The sequence below is a fragment of the Lynx rufus genome, unplaced genomic scaffold (genome assembly GCF_022079265.1).
Source record: "Lynx rufus isolate CCGP_SWC_20201006 ecotype Redwood Valley unplaced genomic scaffold, mLynRuf1.p SCAF_3, whole genome shotgun sequence".
Classification (NCBI taxonomy): Eukaryota; Metazoa; Chordata; class Mammalia; order Carnivora; family Felidae; genus Lynx; species Lynx rufus.
In genome coordinates, this window is record NW_025814845.1 from 36,633,440 (window position 1) to 36,660,766 (window position 27,327).

At 37.2% G+C, this 27,327-nt stretch overlaps 1 protein-coding gene across 2 annotated transcripts in view; it reads left to right on the forward strand.

Moving 5' to 3' along the window:
• GABRB1 (gamma-aminobutyric acid type A receptor subunit beta1) overlaps positions 1 to 27,327 on the forward strand; it is a 380,581-nt gene that overhangs the window by 134,550 nt on the left and 218,704 nt on the right. For both annotated transcript variants that reach the window (XM_047092020.1, XM_047092021.1), the window contains exon 4: positions 3,767 to 3,987. In XM_047092020.1, the coding sequence (XP_046947976.1) occupies positions 3,767 to 3,987 (221 nt within the window). The remainder of the gene's footprint in view (positions 1 to 3,766; positions 3,988 to 27,327) is intronic.

Here is a 27,327-nt window from a genome sequence, read left to right on the forward strand (position 1 = left end):
CGTTTTTAGATTTATAAAAACTATGTCCTTTTGGAGTCTAATGGAGCACTACTGATTTGGTATCATCTGTCTTGCTTTTCCTCAATAAATCACATTCTCTCATGCCTGAATCAGCCTTACCAATTTCATTAGCCAACTCAAACCCGTTAATCCCATTAATTTGCTTCAGTGTCAGAGAATCCCCGATGGCCCATAGTTTCTAAATCCGTTGCTCTTCTTCCTCTCTCAGAGTAGCTTGCATACTTGAGAAAGCTGGTTGAATACTTGTAAATACACCCAGAAGAAAAAAGGTTTTAGTGTTCTTGTTCAACGTATCGCTACCTTTAATTTCTTTCTGCAAGATTTTCCATTCTCCCTTGAGTGCTTGCACCTTGATTCATAAAGAAATAATAGAAAATCTGGTGTACAAGACAACAAAATGCAGCAGTTTTAAGCCTTTCTTTTCTGTCTAAAAACGTAGTATACCAAAACAAGTCATAGACTTTTACTATATTCAGATGTCATTGTTAATATTACTATTAAGATGCAGATAGAAAGAATAATTTCTTTAAAATACAGTACATCGTTTCTCTGACCTGTAAATAATAAATTCTCTCAGAGAGAATTTGCCTGTCTCGCGAGGTTGTAAGAACAAAATGTGATGGGGTTGGAAAGACTACAAAAACCACAGAGCCTTCTCCAGGAGAAAGAGATTATTGTGATGCTCGTGCCATCATACAGATAGTACAAAAGAGACAAGGCTGTATTTTGGATCTTTCCATAATCATCATTATCACCACAACCAAACTACCATTCTCTTCCAAAAGTTTTCATTAAGGATATCAATCTCGTATGTCCATATTTTCATTTATCATGGGAATGTCATGGATTAAGATAATAATGCTAGACATACCTAAGACAAGTGCAGAAAACTACTTGTGCCACATCACCCACTTCCAAATGTAACATACAAGCATAAGTACATTTTCACTGAATTACTTCTTCTGGAAAATAGGGTAAATTACTGCTCTAATTTAGAAGCATGATGTGAAGTTTAGTCCTTATTTAGTAAAAAAAAAAAGAGCGAGTTGTGGAGAGCAAAGATCTCACTGCATGTGTAGAATTCTCTCTTTACGTGAAACAAAACAGTGTCCAGAAAGGGAAAGGGAAAGGGAAAAGTCTATGCAAATGCACACACACACACACACACACACACACACACTCACACACACACATACACACACACGCACACTCAAATCTACGCAGAGATTACTCATGTTTACATTATTTCCTCCTTTCTACTCTCCGTTGTTTACTTACCACAAACTCATATTTTAATTATAGCATTTATTATCAGAGTATTGTTTGCCATTATAATCCTTTATAAGTTTTTCCCCGTCACATATTAAAACTTTATTGAGGGAAAGTTGGTGTAAGGATTTTGCCCCATGTTCTCATTGTGAGGAAATCCTTTGTATCACCTGTGAAGGTCTGGAAGCTAATGGCTATTCAGCATGAGTACTAAAACATGTTTTCCACTGCTGACTGTGCTGATCATCATGGCAAAGTTTACAATAACATGTCTTTGGATAGTTATTACTTTTCTTACATTGGCTGAATTACAAATAAGAACCGAACACCCAGACTTACAATTGATCACAGACAATTGCTTATTTTCGTGGTCATTGGGGTCCTTCTGCCTGTAAGGTTTTTTTCATAAACATCTCTTTAAAAATAGAAATGCTTATGAAAATGAATATGCACACTCAAAGTAATTTGGAAGTATGATATCAATCTTTAAATAGCAATAATTTTGAAGATCATATATTTGTTTAGCATATTACAGTTTCTAAAGAGCTTTCACCATAATTTCCCAAGTAATGTTCACAATACATTGTGAGTGCTAGTAAATGATATTATTTTCATCTTTAAAATGAGGCATCTGATTGGGCATCTGGGTGGCTCAGTCATTTAAGCATCAGACTTTGGCTCAGGTCATGATCTCATGGTTTGTGGTTCTGAGCCCGGTGTTGGGCTCTGTGCTGACAGCTCGGAGCCTGGAGCCTGCTTTGGATTCTGTCTCATTCTCTATCTGCCCCACCCCCACTTGTGCTCTGTCTCTGTCTCTCAAAAATAAATAGATGTTAAACAAATTTAAGATTAATTAATTAATTAATTAATTGATTTTAAAAAACGAGGCATCAGAGATACAAGGGGTTAAGTTAGTTACTCATGTTACATAGGTCTACATGTCATAGGCTTTGGAATCAAGGTATTTTGAAATCTAAGGCCCAGAATCTGTTCAATTCATTTTTCCTCCAAAAAGGTGCTATGGTAAAAAATTGAAGAGAATGCAAATGAGAATAGTAGCGGTTGAGAAAGGAAGTGTATTTAACCCTTTGGATTTTCTTTTCTGTTAAATGAAGGTAAAGTGGAAAGAGATTTTAGAGCTTTAAGGGATATTGTGTGATTAATAGTGAAGAGCTAATGTCCTTGTCATTGAACAAGAAAGAATGGTTTTGAATTATTGCAAGATGCCACTTGAGTAAACAGTGTGAGTGTTCTTGAATATAATGGTTAAAGGACATTGGAGCTCATTATCCAGAATGAATATTGTCTTATATTTTGGGATATTTCAGAAATGGCATACAGATCCATAAAGGGATCTATATAAAGTGCGGTTTGCCCAGATGTAAGGCATGATGTGAATCAATGTTTCTCAATTAGTGGTATATGCAACAATGGCAGGACACAAACATTGTTCAGGAGTTATGTAGTGTTTTCTTAACTGTCGCTAAAATATTCACAATCACTACTGATAGATAAATATCCTTTAAAAGAAAAAGGGAACTCTTGAGACTCACATCTTAAAGACTTTATGATTTTACTGCTACCATTTTTTAATGGACAATTACACTTTATATTAATGAAGTTCTTTAAAAACAGACAACTAAAACTCTAAGATAATCATCACAGTCCCTTTCCAGTAGCTTGATCTATTTATTGAACCCAAATCTTCCTGACTCTCACTGCCAGGGGAAACCTGGGCAGAAAAAAAAAATGCAAAAAGGGAAGTCCTTAGTGTTATCTTGTACAAGAGGTTTGGAAACAAACTCAAATACAAACCCAACTCTGACGTCAAACCAATTTCTAAAGCAAAGCAAGAGTGAGGTAAGAGAAATGGTTGAGCAGTTCCACAGCTGATTTCAGTTCTCAGGCCAAATGATTATCTCCATCCAAAGGTGATTTTTAGTATCAATAGACAAGTTGTAATTTGCTAGAAAGATCCAGATAATGGTAATTGATGACCCTTATAAGACAAACAGCAGTATTCATTCAAGAGGCAATTTAGAAAACACCCTCTCCTTTTAAGTGCATAAATTTTTAAGTTATTATTGAGCACACATTCCCCTCCAAAATGGTACCATAACTATAATATCCAGATGTTAATTTTTGTGAACACGGATCTTTCAGTACAACTTTCCTTTGTGACCCTCCTCGTGATCATGACCTTAACTTCAAACCTTAAAATTAATTTAAATGGATTTACCCTACATTGGAGGGAATTCTTGTCCATGCATTCAATTATTACTCCAACACTTCTAACCTACTGGTTGTTCCATACTTGGAGGTGAAAATTTCAGTGTATTCAAGTGTAACTTCTTCAGGGACAGCAGGACAGTGGATCTCTGGGATTACACAATACTACGTACTATCACTTTCATACAGAAGGCCTTTGATGATGATGATGATGAGAGTCCAATTTTTTGTTTCCTTTATTTCACAGGATTATACACTCACCATGTATTTCCAGCAATCTTGGAAAGACAAAAGGCTTTCTTATTCTGGAATCCCACTAAATCTCACGCTAGACAACAGGGTAGCTGACCAACTCTGGGTGCCAGACACCTACTTTCTGAATGACAAGAAATCATTTGTGCATGGGGTTACAGTGAAGAATCGAATGATCCGACTGCATCCTGATGGAACAGTTCTCTACGGACTCCGGTAAATGACTTTGTGTTGTATGATTCACTGTTGCTGCTGCTGTTGTTATTGTTGTTATGTTTTATTTTTTACTTTTGGAAATGGGCAGAGGGAAGAGAAGCAAGTAGGAGAATACATAGACACTTTCAACTATGTAACAAAGTTATATTAAAGAACAGAAAAAACTCTTTTGGAATCATTTGAACTAAGTCTAGGCAACTTTGTTCATCAAGGTAAGTGAATTATTTGCCCTAAACTTCAAATAATAAACATAGGAATAAGAAAATGTATGTTTGCCAGATTTTATATCTAACTTAACTGTAGAAGTTATATCCTTTTTTAGCAAATTGCTGGTGGCTCAGAGCCACCCAGACTGAACTGAAATGTGTTCTAAGTATTGGGTATAGCTACTTAATTATGAAAGAGAATTAGGAAACAATACTTTGAAGAAGGAGGAAAATATTTTGTAGTGACTTTGAGAAGATACATAGTGTTTTCATTCCCTTAAGTCTCTCTTTCAGTGTTTGTATTTAGGTATATGATCCATATGGAATTAATTTTTGTGTTTCATGTAAGGTAGAGGTTGAGATTTAATTTTTTTTCCATATGAATATCCAATTTTATAATTTATTGAAAAGATTTTTCTTCTCACACCAGATTGTGTTGGTGCCTTTGACTGGATAAGTGGGGGGGGGGGGAGTCTAATTCTAGGCTTTATTCTATTCCATTGTTCTATTTGTCTATTCACCAGCAGTATCACACTATTTTAATTACAATAGCTATATGATAAATCATGAAGTAGTGTAAGTCCTCCAACTTTGTATTTATTCTTTAAGATTGCTATAGATATTCTAGACCATTTGCTTCTACCTATAACTTGTAGAATCAACTTGTTGATTTCTACCTGAAAGCATCTGCTGGAATTATAATTGAGATTGCATTGACTCTATAGATCAATTTGGGGAGAATCAGTATCTTAAAATGATCTAACACTCTAATCCATGAACATGATATATCTTCACTTCTTTAGGTTACCTTTAATTTATATCAACAATAACTTGCACCATAGTGGATTTTGTTTTGTTTGTTTTTAAGAATCAAGTATAAAAGAGGTATCATATACTTATTATTAACCCTCATTTGGTTATGGGTTTATTAAAAATTTTAAGACTAAAATTCAAATCAACTTCCCATTTTACCAAAGAAATACCTGAATTGTGACGTTATTGTAAGATATGTAGAGTGGTGGTTCTTTAACCTTTTTTGTCACCTTTAAAAAAAAAAACAAACCTTTGTTGTCACCTTGTCCTTTTGGGAAACTGTTGATAGCTATATCCACAAACTCATGTATGCCCCAAATTTTCCTATTATTTTAGAGTCTTTATAAGCCCCCTAAAATTCTTCACACACCGCCAACAGTAAGCTAAAACTCTAGGTAAAGGATAAAATCATACAATTAATTTCTGTACATTCACAAATACCCCAGAACACTATGCAAGTGAAAAAAAAAAAAAAACTAGATGTGTGATAAAACTTCTGAACTTAACCCAGTGGTTGACTATGTAGTTGATAAATTTGGACTTTATTTACATAGTAAAATAGATTCAGATAAAAATAATGTTTGGAATTTCTTCACTCTTTCAGTACCCCCAAAATCTTTTGACTCTAGTTTAAAATCTCTGACCTAGGGGCGCCTGGGTGGCTCAGTTGGTTGAGTGTCCGACTTCAGCTCAGGTCATGATCTTACGGTTAGTGAGTTCAAACCCCACGTCAGGCTCTGTGCTGACAGCTCAGAGCCTGGTGTCTGCTTCAGATTCTGTGTCTCCCTCTCTCTCTGCCCCTCCCCCACTCATGTTTTTTCTCTCTCTCTCTATCAAAAACAAACAAACATTAAAAAAAAAATTTTAATCTCTGGCCTAAAAGTCTCTGAGAAAAATGGCAAAATAAACCAACAATTCCCTTGAATGTATTGATAGTGACTCCTGATGAAATCTACTAACCCAAGATCAGTGGTGATATTAATAACGGCATATACCCTAGAAATCAGTTGTAATTTTTTGCCACCTATGAAACTTCTATCAGATATAGCCAAGGTATAAAAGGGACAAATCACTCTTCTAAAGTATTCTGGGAGAATAATTTCATAACCCAACTTAGTAAGCTAATCAATCACATGTATGATCACTTTATGTGATTAGTCAAGAATGCATAAAAAGTTGTTTTTGATTTAAAAAAAAAGGCAATCGGGGTTTTACAGGCAAGAAAGTGGGTTGCAGTCTCAGTTTACAGAATCTCACTTCAAGCATTTCTCAAATTATTGGCAGCCTCTACCAATGGGAATTGATGTAAAGGAATAAAAACATTTGAGAATCTTGAAATTGAACATACCTCATTTTAAACAAATAAAACTGAGGCACAAAATGGCAAGGACCGTTTCTAAGCACCTTGTCTATCTAAGGGATTGGGACTAAAATGTAGGTGTCCTGACTCCCATAGTTGTGCTCTTCCCACCCCACTGCCTTTCAAACACACTTAGAAGAAAACACCTCCTTCCTAGCTGTCCAACCTTGCTCTTTCCTCTTGGGAGCCAACCCAGACTTGGAGCCCGCAAACAGATCTACCAAAGGAAAACACAAATCCTTTGTCTATTATGCAGACCCTGATTTCTTTTAGGCACCAGCATTCTCCATAACAACCTCACACCACTTCTGATCTCCTTCTCCTCCCTGTCTTCTTCCCTACTTCTTCCCTCACAGGTTTATTTTTCTTTTTCTGGAGGTTATAAACATCCTGGAGAAACCATAAGCTCTAGCAAAGAAAGCATGACTTCTGGAGTCAGAGGACCAAAAGCGGGCTCAAATTCCAGCATTTCTGATTGTTTAACCTTGCACAAGTTATACAAATTTACTGAATCTACAATAATGGGCTAATAACCCCTTATTCATTGTTGGGAAATTCTTATTAAATAATGAATATATTAATATATGGTGAATTCTACATTGTATTTTTCTAAAGTCATTGTGCTTTATATAGCTATATTAGGTGCTGGAGGATGGTTTTCTAACTCTCAAGAATATCAGTGACCAGAACAGAGATACAGTTATCCAATTAAAAAAAATCATTGAGTACCTGTATATGTTCATATACTCACTGTTCTGGCCCTGGAAATAATTCCCCAGAAGCCTGATAGAAATTTGTCATTATGGCAAAGGGGAAATCACCAGCGACTATGAGTCAAGAGACTTGTGGCTGAACTAGATTGTGCCCTTAAGTAAGCTATTTCCTCCTCTGGGCTTTGGATCCCTCAGTTTCAAAGGGAAGAGATTGCATAAAATTATACCTAAATTCCCTTCCAAATATAACTTCCATTGCTTCCCTTATCCTATATATTAAGGAATGTTTATTTTAATCCCTCTGATATAACATTTTCTAGTCTTAGAAATGACAACCTGTATTTTTTTCTTTGTAATTGACTTTTCAAGAATAACTGCCATATATCACTCCCTAGCACATGTACTAGAAAATCCTTATCATACAACATATGTATTGGCATATTTATAGCTGTACTTATTTTAGATACGGGTAATCAGGAGAATGAAATTTCTTGCCTTATCCCTTTTCATAAGTCCAGCTAATAGTCATTATGAAATGAGACCATATACTAATGGGTTGTTTTTAGCAATGATGGGATCAATGGGATTTTCTGAATGTCCCTGAAAGCCCCTTTAACCAGGTACTCCATAATCATGAGACTATATCATTAAGCTAAATAAAATGTTTTCTATATTCAAACTCAGTATGAGATGTTAAAACTTAATGTATTTGAAGCCGCAAGAATAGAGTTGGTTGTTTTCTATTTTTGTGAACTATGTCAAATCAGATTTTATACACAGGGAATGACACACAGTTGCGTTAACACTCTAAAATAACAGGGTGGTGTCTGATGTAAGTCTAGTGCTTTTGGAGGAAACAGACTGCAGTGCAACAGGCATTCAGCAAATAGAAGAGACGCCATTCCTCATGTTTTTTGCTCTCAGGTGACCTCTGCAGTGACAAAATGCATTACACCAAGAAACAGCCCCATCGTCACTATTGCTTCCTCTTCCGTTTTGCTAGGGATCTAAATAAAAGAGGTCTGTGATGTGCTGTGAATGTGGCAGGAGACTGGAATTTATGACTATGTCCCATGATCACTCCACCCTGCTCCTTTCAAAGCACATTATGTCATTTCCTTTCTTTTTTATAATATGAAATTTATTGTCAAATTGGTTTCCATACAACACCCAGTGCTCATCCCAAAAGGTGCCCTCCTCAATACCCATCACCCACCCTCCCCTCCCTCCTAACCCCCATCAACCCTCAGTTTGTTCTCAGTTTTTTAAGAGTCTCTTATGCTTTGGCTCTCTCCCACTCTAACGTCCTTTTTTTTTTTTTTTTTTTTTTCCTTCCCCTCCCCCATGGACTTCTGTTAAGTTTGTCAGGATCCACATAAAAGTGAAAATATATGGTATCTGTCTTTCTCTGTATGACTTATTTCACTTAGAATAACACTCTCCAGTTCCATCCACGTTGCTACAAAAGGCCATATTTCATTCTTTCTCATTGCCACGTAGTATTCCACTGTGTATATGAACCACAATTTCTTTATCCATTCGTTAGTTGATGGACATTTAGGCTCTTTCCATAATTTGGCTGTTGTTGAAAGTGCTGCTATAAACATTGGGGTACAAGTGCCCCTATGCATCAGTACTCCTGTATCCCTTGGGTAAATTCCTAGTAGTGCTACTGCGGGTCATAGGGTAGGTCTATTTTTAATTTTTTGAGGAACCTCCACACTGTTTTCCAAGAGGGGCTGCACCAGTTTGCATTTCCACCAACAGTGCAAGAGGGTTCCCATTTCTCCACATACTCTCCAGCATCTATAGTCTCCTGATTTGTTCGTTTTAGCCACTCTGACCGGCGTGAGGTGATATCTGAGTGTGGTTTTGATTTGTATTTTCCTGATGAGGAGCGACGTTGAGCATCTTTTCATGTGCCTGTTGGCCATCTGGATGTCTTCATTAGAGAAGTGTCTATTCATGTTTTTCTGCCCATTTCTTCACTGGATTATTTGTTTTTTGGGTGTGGAGTTTGGTGAGCTTTTTATAGATTTTTGGATACTAGCCCTTTGTCCGATATTCATTTGCAAATATCTTTTCCCATTCCACTGGTTGCCTTTTAGTTTTGTTGATTGTTTCCTTTGCTGTGCAGAAGCTTTTTATCTTCATGAGGTCCCAATAGTTCATTTTTGTTTTTAATTCCCTTGCCTTTGGAGATGTGTCAAGTACGAAATTGCTGCAGCTGAGGTCAGAGAGGTTTTATCCTGCTTTCTTCTCTAGAGTTTTGATGGTTTCCTGTCTCACATTCAGGTCCTTTATCCATTTTGAGTGTGTTTTTCTGAATGGTGTAAGAAAGTGGTCTAGCTTCAACCTTCTGCATGTTGCTGTCCAGTTCTCCCAGAACCATTTGTTAAAGAGACTGTCTTTTTTCCATTGGATATTCTTTCCTGCTTTGTCAAAGATTAGTTGGCCATACTTATGTGGGTCTAGTTCTGGAGTTTCTCTTCTGTTCCATTGGTCTACGTGTCTGTTTTTGTGCTAATACCATGCTGTCTTGATGATGACAGCTTTGTAGTAGAGGCTAGTCTGGGATTGTGATGCCTCCTGCTTTGGTCTTCTTCTTCAAAATTGCTTTGGCTATTCGGGGCCTTTTGTGGTTCCATACAAATTTTAGGACTGCTTGTTCTAGCTTTGAGAAGAATGCTGGTGCAATTTTGTGTTCTCAGTTTTTAAGAGTCTTTTATGGTTTGTCTCCCTCCCTCTCAAACTTTTTTTTTCCTTCCCCGCCCCCATAGTCTTCTGTTAAGTTTCTCAGGATCCACATAAGAGTGAAAACATATGGTATCTGTCTTTCTCTGTATGGCTAATTTCACTTAGCATCACACTCTCCAGTTCCATCCACGTTGCTACAAAGGGCCATATTTCATTCTTTCTCATTGCCACGTAGTACTCCATTGTGTATATAAACCACAATTTCTTTATCCATTCATCAGTTGATGGACATTTAGGCTCTTTCCATAATTTGGCTGCTTTGGAAAACAGTGTGGAGGTTCCCCAAAAAGTTAAAAATAGATCTACCCTATGACCCAGCAATAGCACTGCTAGAAATTTACCCAAGGGATACAGGAGTGCTGGTGGATAGGGGCACCTGTACCCCAATGTTTATAGCAGCACTTTCAACAATAGCCAAATTATGATGTCATTTCCTTTCTTACTCAAAAGTGGAGACCAAACAACCAAATTCCTCAGTGTCATGCATCGAATCCTTAAGCTTCTGTCTTCCTACCTTCCATTTAACTCTGAGGGAGATTTTCTCCTCTTTTGAAGGCCAGTCTCTCCACGTATGCATTTAATTTTATTGCTGCACACTCTTTTCAGACTTTGATCCCTGCTTTTAGCGAATCTTCAGTCTTCCCTCTCCATGGGTTCCTTCCCCTTGGTTTTGTCCTCAAACCGGTCATCTCACACTTCACCTCTTTGGTTTCCTCTACTCCCTCACCATTTACACCTCTGTCTCCAAAACCCTGGCTGCCGCCCATGGTACTTTCCTAAAACAGCTCTGTCCAAAATTAACGGCACTGTTACTGGTTCTCAATCTATACTCCTGACTTCTCTGCATGATATAAGAGTGGTGACCGACCTCGACTTCAGGACTTCCAAGACCTGCCCCCAAGCTTTTCATTATTGCTCTTCTTTTGGTCTTTTTGCTATTCCCTCACCAGTTGCTCTCTTGCCTCTAGTGAGCTAGAAAGATTCTTTGAGTTTTGACCAACTCACTGATGTGACAGCTTAAATATCTAAAATCCCAATTTATTGAGCTCAGAAAAATATTTGTAATTACTTACTGAGCATTTGTATCTGGATGCCCACCCGGTCAGATACTCCTGACATGGCCCTTATTTCCCTATTATCTGTTTTTCCTAAAACCAGGTTCTCCTCCTTACACAGCTGTTAACAAAAGCCGTCATTCTCCAAGTCAATAGGGATATACTTGTAGGCAGTTTTGCCTCTACATCTCTTTTGTCCCGAGGTCCAATCTGTTGCTTCCACTCTGCTGTATCTCAGCTATGTCCATTTGCAAACCATTTCCATCATCTCACTTAACATCCTCACTGTCTGTCACTTCCTGGCCAATTTCCTGTCACAGTTGTTCTTGTTCTCACCACTGCCATCTTATTCCTACAGCATGTCAGATCAAATCACTCCCACATGAAAAAAAAAAATGTCTCCACAGTCCCTATAAAATTACATTTTCATTCTTCTGTCTATAATCTAAGACCGTCTATATGTCACCAAACAACTTTCCCACATAATCAGCCATTTTCTTCCTCTCTGAAACCTAAACTTTTATAAAACAACTTACTTGTTTTCTCTAAACACATGCAGGGTGTTTCAAACTCAAGTATGACCCAAATATATGACCCAAATAGATTATATTTATACTAGAGAATGATTTGCTGAAATTCATAGTATAAATAGTATATTTATACTAAAGAATGATTTGCTGAATGATTTACCTGAAATTCAAATTTCACTAGGTATCTTGTATTTTATCTGACAACCTTACAGCCCTGCTGAGATGCCCTTCCCTTCTCTATCCCCAAACCCCCTTTCCCTCACTCTATCACTGTCTCCCATTTTATCCCTTTTTGTTACAAGCCTCTCTCAAATTCCACTTTCTCTCGGAGGACTTTCACAATCTTTTTAACCAGATAAAAACTCTCTCTGATTTGATACCTTACTTTGCTTTAATCTCATGTAGGCCCATGGGATTTGTAATACTCTTTTGATGTTATATCTTTCTCTGTCTCAGAGTTATTTTCCTGTGATACAAACAAGATTGTATATCCACTGAAAATGTGAACTGTATTTCTTTAACCTTTGATCTCCTCTCTCAAACCAAATAAATGTTTGAAAAATTGAAATGAAAATTTGTAGGATGTGGTCACCTGACTCACAATAGATGTCAGCTGCAACATTTCCTATAACTAAATTATGGCTCTTAACCAAAGAGCGATTATCACTATTAATGACCAGATGTGTTCTGCCTCTTGTCCAAACATGATCCAGCTGGCTGCAAACACTGATTCTCTCCAAGGCCTGACCCTGTGGATGCTGAAAAACTGTGTTTATCTTTCCCCGAAAATGGCAGAAATGGATGACTTAATTCTGGGGACATATTTAGTGGGATATTTAACCTTCTTAAAACTGCCCTTCCTTTTGCCTTTCCCTCCTAACCCTTGCCTTGGTTTTTCTTTCAAAAGTTCATAATGCTTCTTTCCTGCATTTTCTAGCAAAGGTGAGCATGGGGACAGGTGGTTTTGAGGAGCTATGTGAGAATGGGGAGTGGAGTGAATAGTGAAAATCTTTCTGGCCCAATACTGGCTCACATGGGACCTTGTAAGTATGTTGAGTGTTTATGTGGGCTTGTGTGCACATATAAGCACATATAGAGTAAGTCACACATACCACATCATTTAAATGAATATTTATAGCGATGAAGGCAAGGGATTTAGCTAATAACCAAGCATATAAATAATTGCAACTATACTATGCACAAGTGCTATTCTACTACCCAAGTATGTAAGAGTGCTAACCAATACCCAACTATGTAAATAGTTAAAACTATACTATGCTAGGTGTTCTACCCCTATTTCCATATTTAATTTTTACCCCAACACTATGAATTGTTTACTATTATTATACTGTAGAACAACACTAAGAGAATCCAAAGTAACTTTTCTTGCCTCATGATTTATTATTTGTCAAGGTGAAACAGGTCAAACAATTACACACATTACATTTAACTAATAAACTATCTAAATACCATAATCTCCTTTACTTCCTGTTCCTATATTTCCCTCCCTGTAAATTGCTCTAAGAAAAAAAAACATGAATCTTTTACGATTACATCCACTTATTATAAATGTGTTTCTCTATGCCCTGTATTTGAAGCTTGATCAGATTTAGATTATTTTGTTGTGCTTTGGCAACACTGCTTCATAAGCCATATCGTACACTTCTATCAGGAGACACAGAATGCCTGCTTGTCTCTGTGTTTGTGAGGTGAAGACTGATGAGCAGATTTAGCCATTGACAACTTGATCTTATAATGGTGTAATAATGGTATAATAATCCTGTTAATTTTGTATGTAATCATATTAGTTTGCTAAGGCTGCTGTAACAAAATACCACAACATGGGTGACAACAGAAATCTGTAGTCTGACAGTTCTGGAGTCAACAAGGTTGGTTCCTATTGGGGGCTGTGAGGAAAGGATCTGTTCTAGACCTCTCTCCTTGGCATGCTGGCATGACCAGTTTCTCCCTGTGTCTCTTCACATTGCCTTCTTTCCATGTGTATCTCTGTGTCCTCTTTTTTAAAGGACACTGGTCATATTGGATTAGGACCTACCCCAACGACCTCACTTTAAATTGATTACCTCCATTAAGACCCTACCTCCAAATAAGGTCACACTCTGAGGTACTGGATGTTAGAACTTCAACATATTAATGTAGGGAAACACAGTTCAGCCCATGACAAGTTTAGCAGCTACTGCTAATCTTTTCCTACACCTATTTAGACTTTGCAAACTGGTGATATTCCATCATTCCTTCTTAATTTATTATCTAGATTTTTCTCTAAACAAGAACTTCCCCTGATCAACTGTTTGGTAATCCTGAAATAAACTTGTTGCAGGGAAGACAGGATAAATGCTTGATTGTTTCCCTTTATTTAGCAGTTTTACAAATAACTACTTGTTTCCCTAGAATCTCCCAAATGTGACCACTGAGGTTTGACGTTTTGTTGGGTTTTTTTGTGTGTGTTTATCATGAGATCATGGGTTGTGACAGGTATGTCTGTTGCAGTCCACTCCACCTGTTGCTACTTTTGACACTCACTTTGTCTCATCTTTGGCCACTGGCCTGGCAATCCCTTTAAGTTGGCTCCTGAGTTCTTTCAACATATGATCTCAGTAGTCATTGACAGCTTCCTTGTCTTCTGATACCTCAGCTTGTCCGTCGTCTGTCCTACAAGTAGAGGAGACACATCACAAGTTCATTTGGACATTTCTAATTCAAATTTAAAATTATAGGGCTTTTAAAAAAATTAAAAAAAAAAGACTTTAAGGGGCGCCTGGGTGGCTCAGTCGGTTAAGCATCCGACTTCAGCTCAGGTCACGATCTCGCGGTCTGTGAGTTTGAGCCTCGCGTGGGGCTCTGGGCTGACGGCTCAGAGCCTGGAGCCTGTTTCAGATTCTGTGTCTCCCTCTCTCTGACCCTCCCCCATTCATAATCTGTCTCTCTCTGTCTCAAAAATAAATAAACAAAAAAAATTAAAATTATAGGGCTTTTATTCAACTTCTTTGATTTTATGTTTGTTTCTTTCATCTTTATTATAAATATTGAATCCTAATGTATAAACATGATTATTTATTTAGTTTATCCTGTTTTATATATAAAAAATTATATTTATATATGTAACATTTTAAAAACAACAATAATAATATTTTTTAATAAAACTACCAACATCATTGTTACTAATGATGGGATTACTAGAAACAGGTTAAGAGTTCTTTGCAGTGATTTTGCCTTTAGGGCATATCCTATTAGGGACATAGAGTAGAATTACTATTTTTAAAGTTACATTTTAAGCTTCAGTTTAGGAATAGTGCTGTACTATACGGTTAAGCCACCCCTTAAAATGCATTTTGCTTTTGGTTTAGATTTTTTAAATTTGATTTAATTCTATTTCATAATTATATAAAACATTGACATAGTTCTAAAGTCAAACAATGAAACAAAAGAAGTATTACTTCCATTGTGGTCTCAACGCTTTCCCATTTTCTTCCCCTGTAACACTTTAATTTTCTTTAATATTTTCCTTCTATTAGACACACACATATTGTCACCACCTTTGCCTGAATATAGCACAGTGTACCTGCTACTCTTTACCTTGGGAAGTGATTTTGCAAAACCATCATAATTTTGAAAGCAGATTTTAACCCAAGTTTCCTCATTTCAGCCTATATTCTTAGCTCCTACACAGAGCAACTTTTCGCCGTCCCGTTTAAGCTTGTCTTTCCCTGCAGGTTATTTCCGAGAGGACAGTCTTCTCTGTCTGATGCTTTCATTGCTCACCATTATCGGAATGAAAATACTTGGAGAGGGTACCCAGCATAAATGGGAATAGTTCTGCCAAGTGTGTGAGCTTTATAAAATGTACACAACTTTGTCAGGTTTTCTAATGCACAGTAATGACTCAAAATTGCAAGAGACGCTTCTAAGTTTTAGGTTTCAGAAATGAATTTAATGTTAACCAGAAACCTGTGGCCTGACAGGGATTTTGAGAACTCCCTTGCCGTATTTGCTTACCTAGCTCTACTCTGAATCGATTTTTTGATGTTCTTGATAGTGCTTGGCCGTGAGTTGTGCATGAGAATAAAATGAATGGCTACATTTATTGAATGTAAAAGAAAAACAGAGTTTCCCACTATTTCTTGGAGGATCATTTCATCTTCATGATAAAGTAAAGTAAAACGTAGAGGCAATTATTTTGAAAATACTGATCCAAAAAAAAAAAAAAAACCCACCGCTATTGATTTTTAAAGCAGTTTGGGGTCCTAACTGTTTCATATTAGCTCTCTACATTGATTGTACACCCTGAAAAAAATTATTTCTCTCTCCTAAGGACTTTCTGTATATAGAAGCAGTTATGATTACATTCAGGAGTCCTGGGCAGATCACACAGGGCTTACTGTGAGATATGCTGGGCAAAGATATTGTTGAGTTGATTGTAGAGAATAAATATGTGGGCTGACGCAGTGTTTGCAGAGGAAGGCTGGCTGATATTGACAAATGCATCCTGTTAGGAGAAAGAAACTTCTTCAAATGGAAGAGAGAAAAAAGAGGCCATGCATAAAGAATAGGTAGTTCACTCTATTAGGAAGAATGCCTGGAGACTTTCTTTGCAATTCCAACCAAAGAGCACAGTATTGCTATTCCCCTCACACTGTAGTTGACATATTTTAGAGTTTCATCAGCGGCATACAGAGAAAGCAATTTGAAATGTTCTCCAGTGAAAGGGCTGCTATTTTTTTCTTTTCAAAGTTTTTATTTTTATTTTTAATGTTCTTTAGTCATCTATCTACATGTGAAACTCTTTATGATTAAATATTGGTCAGAGTCTCTTTTTTGATAAATATGGAGATGTGACTAATTCAAGTACTAAAAGACCAATTTAAATCATTATGCAATTACTATAACGATTGTTTGGCCATGTGATCTGTGGATGTGTCATTATGATTAAACCTCCTTAATGAAATTAATGTAGATGATTAAGTAAAAACGGTGACCATAAATATCTTAAAAAAGAACAGCATCTTCTGAAATTCTCTTATGGTATAGTCCAAAATCTGAACTCTTAGCAAAGAAGAAAAGAATGAGAGAGAAAAATCTAAGAAGAAGAAAGAAGGAAAGAAGAGGGATGGAAGGCAGGAAGGCAGGAAGGAAGGAAGAAAAGAAGGGAAAGAAGGAAGGAAGGGGAGAACAAAAAAGGAAAGGAAAACCAAATATGTTAAAGATGTGTTCTGAATTTTAGATCCTAGTTATGGTATTAAAAACACCACACACATTTTCCAAGAAGGTGTATTAGGTTTTGACAACCTAATAAAATTTGTGAAATTTAAAAAAAAATTTTTTAACGTTTATTTATTTTTGAGACAGAGAGAGACAGAGCATGAACGGGGGAGGGGCAGAGAGAGAGGGAGACACAGAATCGGAAGCAGGCTCCAGGCTCTGAGCCATCAGCCCAGAGCCCCATGCGGGGCTCGAACTCATGGACCGTGAGATCGTGACCTGAGCTGAAGTCAGACGCTTAACCTACTGAGCCACCCAGGCGCCCCAAATTTGTGAAATTTTAAAAGTAATCTTCTCCAGTACCCTCAATTGATTCCATTAAGCCATCATTTCCATCTTCAGTATCTTAGTACCACTTGCATGAATTCTGCCATATCATCTGAAATTATTGACTCATTTTTTGCATATGTATATATGTATGTCATATATACATAAATACATATACATGTAATTTTTTTAGTGTTTTTATTTACTTTTGAGAGAAAGACAGAGCGAATGGGAGAGGGGCAGAGAGAGAGAGAGAAGGAGACACAGAATCTGAAGCAGGCTCCAGGCTCTGAGCTGTCAGCACAGAGCCCAATGCGGGGCTCAAACTCACAAGCCGGGAGATCATGACTTGAGCCAAAATCAGACACTCAACCGACTGAGTCACCCAGGCACCCCCATATATATTTTAAAGGAAACTTTTATGGCGTCTGTATGTAGAAAGCTATTATTTTAAAATAGACATTAAAGTACATCTAAGCTAGAAATTTTATTAAAATATAAAAATTCTTATCCATATTCCACCTACAATGATCTTCCCTCATTTATAGAATTGAGATAACAATATTACTTATCTAACGGGATATTATTATGGTTAAATAAGTTAATACAGTAAAGAACTTACAACATTCTCTGGCACACAGTAAAGGCCTAATGAGCACTGACTTGTCTTGTTCAAAAGTTTTGGCACATGTACACATGGATAATAAACATATACTGTTGACATAATAATGATCATTATCAAAGTAAAGGCCTAAGTTTTTCTACTAACCTTTTGAGGTACCAAGTTAAAGCTAGCTTCCCTTTCAGTGTTTGTGTCTCAGATTATGAAATGTCCAACCCAGAAGTCACCAGCTGGCTATATTGCAATTCAGCTTCTCATTTTGAATACCAAAGGGAAGCCAGAGGATGTTCTCAAACCTAAAATCCCACCTTGGTTTGTCTATCACAGGTAATACTATGCCTGATATGTCACATCTTTTTTTTCTTTTTCTTAATTTGAGAGAGAAAGAAAGAGCATGAGCAAGGAAAAGGAGCAGAGGGAGGGAGACAGAGAATCTTAAGCATGTTCAGCATAGAGCCCGACGTGGGGCTCAATCCCATGACCCTGGGATCATGCTCTGAGTTGAAATCAAGAGTGTTGGAAACCCAACCAACTGAGCCACCCAGGCATCCCAAATCACTTCTTATTTTTAAGTATTATGATATTATAACTTTCCAGATGTGGAGTGACCAATGTAACACGATGCTTATAGATTATGCAGCATTCCGTACCATTATGAAAGAAGTAGCCTACCCTAGACCAGAACGGAAATGTCTAGAGAATTTCTGGAAGACTATATTCCATTAAAATACAAGAGAAAACATTTTCTTTAAGGAGAGATCTTTTAGAAAAATATTAACTTATTTTTTATACCAATGTAAGCAAACTCACTGGTGTTAATAACGCATATTTGTGGTAAACCTAATATTGCTTAATTACATCTAAAAGAAGTAATGGGACAATGAATACCGTATTTCCTAGAGTTAATGCCTCATCCTTCAGAGTGTCACACACCACAAAACATATTTTGGGGAAAAATGTTTTCCTGCATGACCCAATTTCCCTCCTGTTTGGAAACAGGAATAAAATATTCTTGAAGAGACGAAGTTCCTTTTTCCTGGTATTGGCCATTCTTTAATTGAAAAGGTAGAAATATTCAAATTGCATAGATATGGTCATGACACCTTAAGCAGTGCTCACAAGTACTGTTAGTCTAAGTCGAGCATGCTTTGTTCTTCCCAGGACATAAACGTTATATCAAAGAAGCAGCTCGTTGTCCAATGAATTAATACTCACTTTTCAATGTCTTTTAGGAAAAATTTTGGCTTATTGTTCCTAAACGTTGTTTTCTTCTCTTTAATATATACAGAGATAGTGGGGTAAAGCCAGCCTGTAATGAAACCACAAAGAGCTGAAGCTTATAGAGCTGCTGATCTATTTCCTTCTAATTGCAAAGCAGGGGTAGACACTTCGACAACAAGAACAATAACAAATAATGTAAACACAGGTTTTATTTTTTATTAAATCCTCACATTCTTACCCCTGTTTTTTGAAACTTGGAAAAAAGTTGCTTAAAGCAGAATTCTTTGCTCTTCCTACACATCAAAGGATTACTGAAGATAGAGGAATATATTGCTCTAGAATCCAAACAACTGTTTGCTTTGAAAACCCAGGTCATTATGCTTTGACAACTAAAGTGAAATCCTGAAGACTTGTGAGCACTGCTTAAGGTGTCATGACCATACCTATGCAATTTGAATATTTCTACCTTTCCAATTAAAGAATGGCCAATACCAGGAAAAAGGAACTTCATCTCTTCAAGAATATTTTATTCTCAAGCCTGACACTCTCAGGTCCCAAGGCCTGCCAGCATTTCAATGTTTTTTGAATGAGACATGAAAAGCAAGGCTTAACGGCTTCAAACTAGAAAACTGTGAGATAAAAATTAGAATTATTGATTAAGTGCCTCAAAATATGACATTGTATCTACAAGTCACTCGCAGATTAAAAAAATCATAAAACTCAAGATCATAAAAGTTATTTTTCATATTATTTTTGCTGCATTTGCTCAAGAATGCCTTAGGCTAAAAGAATGCTCAAAAAGACCAAATTCATGCTCTCTTTACTTTGGGGTTTTCTACCGGTTCTCTTACTTCTCTTTTTGTTCTATCCTGCAGCCTGCCAGCAAATTTGTTTTAATAAAGCACCATTTCATCACACCGTTCTCTTGCTAAGGAACCTATTGATTCCCAATTACCTACCACCTCAAGTCAAAGCTTTTCTCCAGACATTCATGACACTTCACAATTAGATCTACCCTTGTTACACAGCCTCATTTAAGATTTTTCCCAACCATGAAGCCTTACACTGAATGTGCAGGTTTCTTTTTACTTTTCCTACTTACTAGACTGATTCTTATTTCCTAGCTTCTGTCAGTGGTTCCCTTTTTTTTAACTCATTGATGAAAATTATTTTTCCTTTCTCAGGTTCCAAGACCCAATTTAAAGATCTCCTATAACTACCTTAAACCTTATAAGTCTCCCCCTCCTTCGTGTACAGAACCTGGAACCACTTACAAGTATAGCATTTAATTATGAAATGTCTTCTCCGGTTAACTACTGTTCACTATGTTATTCTCATCTCCCCAAACACTGTAGCCTCTTTTGAGAATAGAGTCTATTTTTCATACTTCTTTTCCCACAGTGCATACCACACTCAGCATATACTAAGCAAATGGTACACTTACCTTTTACTTATTACTTTTAAAACTCAATCTTGGTTTTAACTATATCTCCACGACTATGATTTTTGTGCAGATTTACTAAATTTTAAGGAGAAAGCTAATGCATTTTATGAAAATAAATCTGATATGAAAATGGAACCCTTAAATGAAAATTGTTAATTCTAATGCATAACATTCTGCTGTAGCTTATGGGCAGGGGAGCTTTCTCCTAAGAGTATAAATCATTTTAAGATATGAGGAATATATACAGTGTTATGGATCAAGTTCTTCTATTTTTATCAATGCATAAATATGTGCATAAGTGCTTTCTCTTCAAAGTAGCTCCTTCAGAAAAGTATGTCCTTATTCTTCAAAGTATCTTTACAACTTCTCTTTAGAAATTTCATTTAAACCCTGGGTCACATGTTTAAATGTTCAAGGTGTTGGAAATTGTTACCTTGAAGGTGATGATTAGAAATAAATAAGAGTGAAGTTGCTGGATCATAGGGTAGTTCTATGTTTAACTTTTTGAGGAAACTCCATACAGTTTTTTAAGAGTGGCTGCACCAGTTTGCATTCCCACCAACAGTGTAAAGGGTGCCCCTTTCTCCAAATCCTCACCAAGCTACTACTACTACAAGGTATTTACCCAAAGGAAACAAAAATACTAATTCCAAGGGTTACATGCACCCTGATGTTTATAGTAACATTACCAACAACAGACAACCTATGGAAACAGCCCAGTGTCTAACAACTGATGAATGGATAAAGATGTTGTATGTATGTAAGTATGTATGTGCGTGTGTGTGTGTGTGTGTGTATGAATATTACTCAGCCATCAAGAATAATGAAATCTTGCCATTTGCAACAACATGGATGGAGCTAGAGACTATTACACTAAGTGAAATAAGTCAGAGAAAGACAAATAACATGTTTTCACTCACACGTGGAATTTAAGAAACATAGTCAAATGAACATGGGGCAGAAAAAGAGGAAAACCAAGAGACAGACCTTAATTATAGAGAACCAACTGATAGTTACCAGAGGCGAGGTGGGTAGGGAATGGGTTAAATAAGTGATAGGGATTAAGGAGGGCACTTGCTGTGATGAATGCTGGCTGTTGTATGTAAGTGATGAACCACTAAATTCTACACTTGAAACTAATATTACACTGTATGTTAATGGAATTTAAATTAAAACTTGGTGGGGGGAGAAAAAAATAAGAGTAGGAAATAAACTTGTGAACAATATTTTTGGTCAAAAACTGATTGTGACACTCCCACACACACAAGTTTTCCTGTATAGTTTGCTAAATAACTATAAACGCATAGTCCAAATTAAAGTAGAAAGATGCTTTTAGCGGAGGAAGCATACAAATCAAATAATGTCATATATCTTCAATGGGATCACTTTAAAGAACGTGAACACATCTATATTTATTATAACCTATTGTTCATAGACCAGAGTCAGTAGAAGAACTATCCAACCAACTACTATCTGACCTCCATCCTATCGGGTAAGGAGAACTACATTCCAGCTGGCATTGTTAGACACAAACACGGTTTAGAAATTTTGAAAATAAGATTGTTAGCAAATTACAGGAGGGAGGTTAACTATTCAAAGGACATTTAGTTAAATCAGTGCACTGATAGATTTGCTCATAGTTTGGATCTATGTCGTAAAAGAAATAGAGTAGTTAAGGATGACTCTAAGATTTTTGAACTGAGGAACTGGAAGAACAGAGTTGGGGAAACTGTAGACAAAATTCTTTTGGGGAGAACCTAAGCTCCGTTTTGGGGGATATTGTATTTGACGTGCCTGCAGACTCGCCAGTGGAGAGATTGGTTGGCAGTTCGATGCAAAAGCTTGAGATCCAGAAGGGAGATATGAATTCAGAATCATTAGTATATAGATGGCCTTTAGAACTATGTAACTGGATGATGTCACCAAGGGAATGAACATAGACTGAATGGAGATGAGACCCACATCAGGAAAAAACAGAAGTACTCCAATATTCAGTTAGAAAGAGCGGGAGGGAAACCAAAAAGAACCAGCTAGTGAAAATAGAGGGAAGCCAAGAGCGTGTGGATTCCTGGAGGCCAAGTAAACAGAGTCCTTCAAGAAGGTGAGAATAATCAAGTGTTGCTGATCAGCAGAATAGCGTGAGGGTAATTGGTGACTTTGACATGATCCAATTGACTGCAGTGGTAGAGAAACAGTCTAACGAGTAGATTCAAGAGAGAGAGGGAGGATTGGAATTGTAAACAATGGGCATATAAGACTGCTGTTGAGAAAAATACATTTAAGAAGGGAAATTTCATGATTCGGAAGAGAGTAAAGAGATACTGGGGCAATGTCCTTGAATAGTCAAAAAGGTATGGGAGCTACTGCCAAAGTGGAGGCTTAGCCTTTAATAGAAGTATGAGCAGTTCTTTTATTGTTATAGGAGAGAAAGCAGAGTTAGGGGATGAACTCAGATGGAGAGCTCAATGCAGTGGTGGTATTTAATCATCCCATTTTCTCTGAGGAAAACTGAGGCATCAACAAGTTAAAAAGCTAATTTAAAATCATATCGCTGGAAAGTGACTGAGCCAGTATTTGAAATCAAGCAATCTGACTTCATGGCCTAAATGCTTAACCACTATTCTATTAGAAATACAGAGTTTAGCGCAATGTCTGGTCCTGGCTAGACTATTTTTCTCAGTCCTGGATGACACAACTTGAGAACAACATTGACAATCCAGAGGAACACGACTGGGATGGCAAAGAACAAGGAAGTCTGTCCCTATGAGGAAAGTAAATTTCTTAAGAAGCTCTGAAGATTAACACTCCCAGATCTTTTTATCTTCAAAGCAGAGGAGATGCCACTATAGTTGATTATTTTTTAAAACATGTAAGAAAAACAGAAACTATGGTTTTAAACAATATTTGAAGGAAACAGGAGGAAAATGTAGAGGGAATTAGGGAAGGAACTCATTTTACCTAGGCTGAAAATAAGCCTAGTTGCTGGAGACATATGATAACTCGCCTAAAATTTTTGAAAGTCTGCCATTTCAAAGAAAGCTTAGACTTACTCTGTGTTACTCTTTAACAGAGGATCAACATGTGAGATTTTCGAAAAATATGTCATTCCATTTGTCTGCTTTTGTGGGCCTAAGGTGAAAAAACTACACTATAAACATTGATCCTACATTCAAAAGTGGAATTAATGCCTTGTTACGAGTGTCTGTCCAGAGGTGGGTAGGCTGGTGGAAAAAAGAAGTTAAGCTTTAGAATCAGAAAAACCAGCCACACCACGTACTGGTTGCACGTCTTAGGAATCACTTACTCAAATTTGCTGAACCTCAGTTTCCTTACTCATAAAATGTCTGTAGTGATATCCATCTTTCTTTCAGGTTTTTGTAAGAACTAATGTGTGTGGTGTGAAAAGAAAAACATTTTTTTGCTTGTTTTTCTCTTACCCTTCTCTCACACTGACCTTTCCATTGCCAGCAATGCTTAGACAGAGCTTCGATAAGTACAAATTTATGTCAAAGATGCTACAAATAGGGTTCCAGCCCTGAGTGTGAGGTTGATTAAGTGGGTTCACAGGTGCACGGTAACTCCATATTGTTATAGACCTAACAGAAACCTTATTCACAGAGATGAAAAGCATGGATGTTAGAGGCAGACAGTCCTTGGATATAATCAGATAATTCTCCAGTGTGTCAGCTATATGACCTTGCACATGTTAATTAACCTGTCTGTGCCACAGTTTCTTTAATGGGATCATGATATGCCAGTGGGATATCATTGTTGAGACAATTAAATGAGAAATACATCTAAAATGCATAGCAGGGGCGCCTGGGTGGCGCAGTCGGTTAGGCGTCCGACTTCAGCCAGGTCACGATCTCGCGGTCCGTGATTTCGAGCCCCGCGTCGGGCTCTGGGCGGATGGCTCGGAGCCTGGAGCCTGTTTCCGATTCTGTGTCTCCCTCTGTCTCTGCCCCTCCCCCGTTCATGCTCTGTCTCTCTCTGTCCCAAAAATAAATAAAAACGTTGAAAAAAAAATATTTAAAATGCATAGCAAAGTGCCTGTCCGGTAGTAAGCACTCAGTAAATGGTAGCTATTCCTATTCGTAGGGACTGCTCTGTGAGTTAAGAGCCTGTCTCTCTAAAGTGTGACTCCGCTTCCTTGGGACGTCCTGCTGTTTTCAAGATTGAATGGAAGTCTCTTTCATGGCCCTTATAGAATCATTTGGATTACCTTTGATGGTATCTGTTCTTAACCTTTTAGAATCTCTGTAGGTTTGTTCAAACTGGACAAAGAAGTGGACTATCATTCTTAGATTTTTAGTCATTAGATTTTTGAGTCATTGGATTAGTGAGGCCAGAAAAGAATGAAGTCATTATCTTTGTGCAGGGAATTCTGTTATTGCTCATTATTTTCAAGTGTTATGTACTTTCGTCTTTTGTGTCGCAGGATAATTCTGTACCAAGGAAACCATATGTGCTGAAAATATGGAGTCATTTTTATTCACCCCATATAAAAGGGGCAATGAGGAATGCCATTTTTAGATAAAGATGAAAAGTCTTTGAAGATAAGCCTCCTTTGTGTCTTTCAGCTGGAAATACACATGCCAAATGAGATGCCAAGAGATTTCATTTCTGCTAAGAGGCTTAATAAAATTAAAGGCTACAGTTGTGTGTAGCGCTTATGGTTTAATATAGGGAAAAAATATGGTATAATGAGTTTCTTTGTTACAGGTTTGACTTTCATGTTCTGTTTTTATCCCCATCTTTATTGTCAAGAAATTTAAAATGTTACTATTTCAGGCCTGTGAGAATCATGGGCCATACTCTTAAGCCATTTACATTTTCCAAAATGGATGTTTTACTTGTTTCCAATGTTGGGAAAGAGTCGAAAGGAAATAATAGCAAAATATTTAGCCTATATGGTATATTCTAAAGAAAATACAAAACTAATGTCCAGTCAGACAGGTGTGGTGCTACAAGGGTCATCTCTGGGATACCCCAGAGTCTGAAATAGTGCTGGAGAAATCTTTTTTGCCCATGACCGTCAGCAAGCAGCTGGAAGAACAAATTTGAGAAGAGCCACCTAAATGTTCACTACTCTATGCACTGCCTCTATTCCCTGGACATCCTCCCTTTTCCTCCTTCTACTGGGAGAATCAAGAATTGGCATTGGGAATCAAACAAGCCTACACTCTGAATCATAATGCATCTAGTAGGACTCTGGGATTAGTACATTAAGATAAGATCATGCATTTAAGATAAAGTTTGGAACTTAAGGGGATATTAGTCGTCTTGTCTAAGCCAGAGTCACTGATGAGCATCTGGAACACAGCAAAGGCATTCCCTCCCTGCTGTGGATCTTGTATTTTCCCTCCGTTCCAAGTATTGTAGGAACAGAGTGGAAAGTCCTCTTTGTTTTAGCAGGGCTTTAGGAACAAAATCACAGGAATCAGAGGGTAACAAAAGTGGCACTATGACTCCTTCTGGAACTAGAATACCAGTCCAAGTCAACCAGTATGCCAGGCAAATGTCTGTGGCAATTCTAATGAAATTATCTGGGCCTCCGAGGTCACCAAGTCCCTGCTACTGGCACGCGCCGGCTCTCGAGAGCTGGGAGGGGCATTAGGCACTGGTGATAACACACACTCAGAAGTAAGACACAAGGTTCAGATGATCAGCTAGATGTCCTTGGGCAACGTTCTCAAATTATAAATCTCAGTTTTTCCTTCGAAATTAAAATAGTAGCTACTTCATGGTTTTTTTTTTTCCCTGAGAATTAAAGGTGAAAATTAAAGTTTAGGGTGAGAATTAAAGGTTAAACAGTATAGAGCCTAGCACATTAGCAGAGATTCAACAAATACGTATTGCCATTCTTATTAGCTGGCTGATTATCTCCATCCGAAGATTCTTCGGTAGAAATTAAAGCTATAGTTTAACCATTAGCTTATCAATTAGCTCATGCATTCATTCGCTACGTCACTGCAGATCCTGTTGAGAAACCACTACCACAACATACTGTTCTAAGTGCCGTGATTTCAAACCCTTTCAAGATCACCAAACAAAAGAAAAGAAAGCTGCTGCTACCTGGGAAAGAGTGAAGCCTCTTGTTTCGAGTGTCAGCTCTATCCATCACCGGGCAGCATAGGGGACATGTTCCTGGCGACTAAATCACCTCTTGTCAATGCGGAAAATGAATAGCAACCGTCATACTGGCACCAACCACTCTGATGCTCTGAGCAATCCACTCCTCCCCATGCGGTGTTTTATATTCTCCTGAGGGTTTAGGTGCTGATCCAGAATGGTCAACATACATTTTAAGAGCGTGCTCTTTGCACAGATGCACATGGTGATAGCCCAGTAGCACAGGCATAAGCCACAATCTCTTTTTCTGTCTAAAGCTCCTTATACAGAGAAGGAGACTGTATGACATACTCATCTGATCACAGATGCCACTCACCTAGTGGAGGAAATGTATTCCAGCAAAATCTGCTCCAAAGTGAATGTGTACTGTGCATAATATTTTCCCATTGAGTTACTTAGCTAGAATTGTTTATTCTTTGGATGCAGTTAAGAGTTACATTAAAATTGAAGCAACGCATAAAGATGCTATGTGTTTGAATGGAGAATAATGTTTTTGATAAAATAATATTAACATTAAAACAATGATAAAAATATAAGGTACTCACATCACAAGGCAAAAATGATATGAAGCACTCTATAAAACATAATCATTTGCCTTAAAATGCTTTCCATACCACTCCTATTTAGAGAAGGCAAACCTCTAGACAGTTATTTGCCTGCTTTTGAAAATTCTCTTCGAATCAACTTAGCATTTGTAAATTGACAGTTACATGTATTTATCCTTTTGGGATTTCTCTTCACTTGAACTTTCTGATTTCTTTCTAAGTATCTTACTAAGTCCTGCATAGTTTTGGATGGGAGCTAATAACTATTGCAATAATAACAGCTACTATTTATCAGGTGATATTAACTGCCAAGCACAAATGTAATTTTATTTAATTCTTCCATCAGTTCCAGGAGAGAGTATTATACTTTCTCTTGCAACAAGTGAGGAAACTAG